We start from the raw sequence: 6,020 nt of genomic DNA on the forward strand, positions 1-6,020 counted from the left end.
GAAGCTTGATAGTGGAAGGCGGCGCGAAGATGGAATTGACCTTAAAGACGATGCGGTAGAGCCACCAGTGCTCCTCCATGAAGGAGAGGCAGAGCTCAGGGATATCTGAACACATCGGTTTTTGAGCAGCTCGGCGGGGGTGGCTTTGAGCTTGGGGGCCGGGATAGGAGCTTGCCCAAGGTGACAAGGCGGAAGCCCCAGCCCTCATGCGCGTAGGTAAAGATGACATTGCCATTACAGGTAGGACCAGGCCGCACCGCGCACGCGCTCCAGATTGTTGGGAGCCACGTCGGCCAGCGGCCTCCGCCGTCGAGCTTTTCCCCGTCAGCCAACACTATTCTCCCTACCTATTGGCGGCTGTCCTGGAGGTTTGGGTTGTGATGGGAAGAAAGGGAACTGAGATGTAAAAAGATTGCCAAAAATTGTGAAATTGTGGATAACCATTTTTTTTTAAAAAAAATCACTTGTCTTTGTGTCTCTCCTCAGTTCTGCAGTATACACAATTGCAGCTAAACCAGAGGAGAGAGAGAGAGGAGGTGGGAACTGGGAAGAAAAAAATGGCGGCTTTGCTCCGCCACGCCGCGGCGGCGGCGGCGGCCGTGGTCCTCCTCATCGCGGCGGCCGCCTCCACCGACGGCGCCACCAGCTTCTACGCCTCGGACCCAAACCTCGGATCCGCCCGCGTCGTCTTCCAGGTTCGCCACGATCTCCCTCATTTTCCCGAGTTGCTGTTCTAAATCAGGGAGGAAAGGAGCGGTTTTTACCGGGGTTCATGGAGAAAACGGGGCCAAAAGTCGGATTTTGGCACGGTCAGATTCGTAGGCTCATCAAAGATTTCGGAATTGTGAGTTGTGAGTGAAGATCTACGCTGAATTCCGACGCCGTTGCTCTTGCTGTTCGCCAGATTCGTCCGACTGTTGGAGAATCGGTTTAGTGCTGTGTTGGAAATTTAAGAGTTGTGTTGCAATTAGATGTTGCAAAACAAGGGGTACAAGGTGTCAATCCTCATGCGCAGGCAGTGTTGAACTGTCCGTTCCTATGCTTATTGCGAGATTTTACTAGGATTAGGTTAAAATTTAGATGTATGCCACCTAGTGTGCAATTGGGAGAATGCCAGGACGCCGATCAGGCAACCAGTCTCATGTGGCATTCGTTGCTACAAACTTCTGATTTCCTAAAAATGAACAAGAACACTTACGAGGAAGAGGAAGTATGCATCTTTATTATTTAAGCCGGTGACAGGGCTGAAGCTAATTATCTCGTTAATCAGGATTTAAAATAACAGGATATCTTAATATTTTGGATATGTTCTTCCATTTCAGATTCTATATCTCGTATTGGTGTTATAATATCACATCATTTTATTTTTCAATTTGTTATGAAATGCCTTGGCTAATGTCCTGGTGCAGCTAATACACACTAGGCAAAATTGGTTCTATAGCATCCAAAGTTGGTAGTATCTGTTCTTATTTCTGATTAGGCAATTTGATCTGCAGACAACTCATGGTGACATTGAGTTTGGCTTCTTTCCTCATGTTGCTCCTAAGACAGTTGAACACATTTACAAACTTGTGAGGCTTGGGTGCTACAACACAAATCACTTTTTCCGGGTAATTACCTCTTAGTGCTAACCTTTCATTTTTGCTAAACGACTTTGTCAGTTTCATTATGTAAAGGGTCGATGACTGGGTTCAGGTTGACAAGGGTTTTGTTGCACAAGTTGCTTCTGTTGTGGGTGGTAGAACTGCCCCCATGAATGATGAGCAGCAAGAGGAAGCAGAGAAATCGGTTGTTGGTGAATTTAGTACTGTCAAGCATGTCAGGGGGATTCTGTCCATGGGAAGGTATTTCCTTTGTCAATTTGTGAATACATTGTTGATGTTTTAACAGATCACTTTTGCTACCTTCTGGTTATAGCCAAAACAACATGAGCATGTAGTACCTTCTGTAATCCCTCAAAAGTTTATCAATGATTACCAGGTTGATAAAAGGATAGGTATTGAAGAAGATCCTTTATATATTCCATAGTTAATTTGTCTATTTGTCTAAATCAAAATGAATGCGATAGTTATTGGGCAAAGTAGTCCTAGAAAATATCATGAACTAATTTCCTTGGCGTTTATCTTGATTTTTTTATGAAATCACTTATTTTCATATGCCTGCAATGATATAACATCACCTATCACCTTTTCCCCCCCTTCTCCAAGGCACTCTGATCCAAACAGTGGTGGTTCTTCCTTTTCCATCCTTCTTGGAGATGCACCACACCTTGATGGACAGGTGTTCAACAATTTCTTCAGTGGTTCATGATTAAATACCAGGTGCTTAAATGATTAAACATTGATTCATAATAATTTCAGTATGCTGTATTTGGAAGGCTCACAAAAGGTGATGATACATTAAGAAAACTTGAGCAACTTCCAACTCGTAGAGAAGGCATATTTGTAATGGTATGTATACGTCCACCTGCAATGTACAGCATTTTCTTTTATGTAGGCATAAAACATCCTTTAGTTTTTCCTTAAATCACATAATGATTTCTCTGCTGCAAATCCTCTGTAAAAGGTTTGTAGTTAAAATAATGTATTCAAGTTTTTGGTCAGATAGATATTCCTTTTTTTTTTGCCTCATTAGTGTGTGTTTTGTCCAAGCAGGCTCACTGAACACGCATGGCTTTAGAAATACTTGAACCCTTACGCAATCTTATCACTTCTATTATATTCTTGAACTTCGTGTCAAAGTGTATTACATACATGACAAATGATGAAATGAAACATTAACATTTTTTTTTTGGTTATTTTCAGCCTATTGAGCGTATCAGCATTCTGTCAACATACTATTATGGTAAGGAATTGAAAAGAATTAAACGTTTCTTGTTTTATCTCCTATTTATCTCTTTTGGTGCTTCTAAAATCTTATAATGCAAACCAAATGCAATTTAGCATTATGTAACACATAATGTTTGACATACAGTGTTATGTGTTTCCTTAGAATGCATGTCCTTGAGATGAGATCATCTTTACAACGTTTTAGAATTTATTTTTAATAAAATGTATATGTTTTTAGATTTCAAGCTTTTAGTTTGTACCATTCAAATGTTGAATTTGCTCTAGTAGTGGAACAGGCAGGTGGAAATTTGAATATTGTTGGCATTGGGTATGTATAGAGATTAGATAGGTGTGTACCACGCTGATAAAGCAACCCTGTCATGTGATAAGAAACTATAATGTTAGCATCTAAAGTTCTGACCTTTACGTAATAATGAAGTAGTATTAATTCATGCCATATTCTTAGTTCAATTATTCTGATCTCTGCCCAATCACCAAAATGTCTTACCATATTCGGATTTCTGATACCGTACTTGCAAGTTGTCTAGCGCTTTTATCATGCCATGTTTATTACGCATGTCCTGATTAAGGCCTCTGATATATATATTTTTTGACCTGTTCTATGTTACATTTTCCAATGTTTCTCTATATTTTTATATCAACACATCCATATGCAGTATATTTTATCCATATATTTTATAGTGCATATGTGTAGAGCCGGCATAAACAGAGTTTTATATGTAGATGTTTGTAATTCGGATTTGAAGTGTTCACATTTCTGGACATTTTGTTATCTTATGCAGATGTTGATTTAGAGAGCTGTGAAGCAGAAAAGTCCATTCTTAGGAGGAGACTTTCTGAATCAGCATCAGAAGTTGAGAGATGGGTGAGAATCTTATGCTAGAAATGTTAAGGGGAAAACTTCTTACGCTATGACTTCAATGCAGATTCCAAAGAAATAGCTCATGTGATCAACTAAGTTAACTTATGTTTGTTTTTGCAGAGAAGAAAGTGCTTTGCATGATGCTGGAGTTATGTTAGGTGATTTTCTTGTTTATGATTTTTATTAGAATATGATTTACAAAATGGCAACTTGTTAGTTAGAAACTTAGAATGAAAATGATATCCAAATAATATTGATTCTTTCTTGCCTTCAGTTTTGTCCTGTTTGTCAGAAGATTATCAGTTTGCCAATTTTTAGACAGGAGAGCATATCTTTCTTTAATTTTGGTTAATCAAAAGTGATCTTGTTCATGTAAAAGCTTCGGTAGCGCTTAAACAATTAGCTTGTCTAAATTTCATTTAACCACCATCAACTCGACATTTAATGTCATGACAAAACCATGTAATAATCTTCCCTAAATCTTAATGAAATTTTGTCGGCCAATCTTTCGGCTGTCCGCCAAAAATATAACATATAAGTGAACATGTAGTTTCATCTTGTATCTCTGTAGTATTTCCTTAATGATTGATCTCACCACTGAGCTTGTGAGCTAGTATCCTCATTGATTAATTACTTCTGCTACCTTCAACAAAGTTAGTGCCATGCTAATGCTTGTTATAGACTAATAGGTGTTAGTACAGTACTGTCTTGTTTTAATGATAATCCGGGAGTCACCATCGGATAGCAGGCTGTTGGTTCTCTATTCTCATCAACCCTGTAGAGATTAATCTCGCTAGAACTATATAAGTAATATAACTCAGTCTTTACTGAATGATAATGGCTTCTCTCAACTGTTAGATTCGACGTTGTTAGCAGATAATGCAAATGAAAGTAGTTATTTCTTGATCTCTTATTTCTTCCATCAATAAGTCTTCATTCTCCATCAATATGGAAGGAGAGGAATAACAGGGTCTTCAACCAACAACAGAAGCCTTGGGTCGAAGTGGCGAAGGTTATGGCTGCCGAGGCGGAACTATGGCACTTAGTAAATGCAGCGGTGCCAGAATTGCCTCTTCCTAGCTTGGTTCCACGGTCGCAAAATCTAGTCGGAGATTAGGCCTTTAGCTCCATTCTGTGTCCTGTAACCTGTCCCCTTCTTTTTTTCAGTTTTCGGATCCGTTGTTTATAAACTTTATTCCTCTTAATACAAAGATGCGCCGCTTGCGTATTCCCAAAAAAACTCTATCGCGGACCTTTTAGCACAGTACTTCATTGGCAAGTAGTAAGGGCTACAAGGATAAAATCATAAAATTGACTTGATCTGCTGATCAATTGGCTACAAGGATAAAATCATAAAATTTCAGTCCTTACAGAAAGAGAAAGAATGCATAGTTAAATTTGTAGTTGAATTTCTTCATTCTTTGCACATACTTGCCTGTCCATGTGTATTCAGTTTTCTCTGTTATGCAGCAGAACAGGTTCAAGCTTCTCCCTGACTTGATTGCTGAGGCCTGAATATTGAAAGCATGGCGAGGGAACCCCTGGAATGGAATTTGTATGTTGTGTGCATTTATCCTAGCAAAATGCTGTAACAGTTCAATAGAAGTGTGGATAATTCTCTCTTCTTTTTTTCTGTTAATCTTTCCAGCACACTTGGATCTGTACACAACTACACATCATACTGAATTTGTCATTGCTTTTACAAAAAATACATTGTACTAGTATCTTATTTTACGAAAATATTGTATATTACCATCTCCATTTCTGCACCTAACATCTCAAAATTTGATCATGTGCCTTTTAGATTGTCTGTTGGCCTGAATACACTCTGAATTTGTGATTCTTACATATCACAAATCGCCAACTAGACAAATCCTTCAAATTTCAAAACGAAGGAAACTTGGAGAGCATATATATGATACAATTGCTGATTGACACAGTTGATTCATCAGAGATATCCTCCAAGTATTTTCACAACATGTGGGCACATTGCAGAAACCATTCCTGACATGAAATTAACTACTAATATAACAGCATCTACATACATTGATTCTTGTCTTAATCCCATTTCTTCCTGTATATATATCTTCACTTGCCTGCACTGATAACTGTACTTGTCACAATCACCATCCCATCCATGTGACTTTGTGAGAGTTTATACTACTGATGCATTTGCGGGATAATACTTCGTCCTAAAATATAAGCATTTATGGAGGGAGTACTACTAATATTACTTTCCCCGTCTTAAAAAACAATCTAGGTGACGAATCTGGACAACCTTTTATCCAATTTATTATCTTAGGTGAAAT

At 38.6% G+C, this 6,020-nt stretch overlaps 1 protein-coding gene across 2 annotated transcripts; it reads left to right on the plus strand.

Moving 5' to 3' along the window:
- Positions 1 to 484: 484 nt before the first annotated feature.
- LOC4350871 (peptidyl-prolyl cis-trans isomerase CYP23) lies at positions 485 to 5,480 on the plus strand. Of its 2 annotated transcripts, none has more exons than XM_015759779.3 (9): positions 485 to 695; positions 1,497 to 1,610; positions 1,696 to 1,844; positions 2,208 to 2,280; positions 2,361 to 2,450; positions 2,805 to 2,844; positions 3,632 to 3,714; positions 3,832 to 3,869; positions 5,182 to 5,480. In XM_015759779.3, exons 1-8 carry the CDS (start codon positions 558 to 560, stop codon positions 3,850 to 3,852), a joined length of 708 nt encoding a protein of 235 aa, XP_015615265.1. In that variant the 5' UTR covers positions 485 to 557; the 3' UTR covers positions 3,853 to 3,869; positions 5,182 to 5,480. The 2 variants fall into 2 exon arrangements, with proteins under 2 accessions (XP_015615265.1, XP_015615264.1); XM_015759778.3 differs by having other exon boundaries at positions 5,185 to 5,480.
- The last annotated feature ends 540 nt before the right edge of the window (positions 5,481 to 6,020 follow it).

This window comes from Oryza sativa, chromosome 11 (assembly GCF_034140825.1).
Source record: "Oryza sativa Japonica Group chromosome 11, ASM3414082v1".
In the NCBI taxonomy this organism is placed as follows: domain Eukaryota; kingdom Viridiplantae; phylum Streptophyta; class Magnoliopsida; order Poales; family Poaceae; genus Oryza; species Oryza sativa.

Excerpts from the sequence above, each read along its gene's own strand:
- LOC4350871 (XM_015759779.3), top strand. The coding sequence starts at position 558 with ATGGCGGCTTTGCTCCGCCACGCCGCGGCGGCGGCGGCGGCCGTGGTC. Across the intron at positions 1,611-1,695 it reads ACACAAATCACTTTTTCCGG|GTTGACAAGGGTTTTGTTGC; the intron begins GTAATTACCTCT and ends GACTGGGTTCAG. Across the intron at positions 2,845-3,631 it reads TCTGTCAACATACTATTATG|ATGTTGATTTAGAGAGCTGT; the intron begins GTAAGGAATTGA and ends TATCTTATGCAG.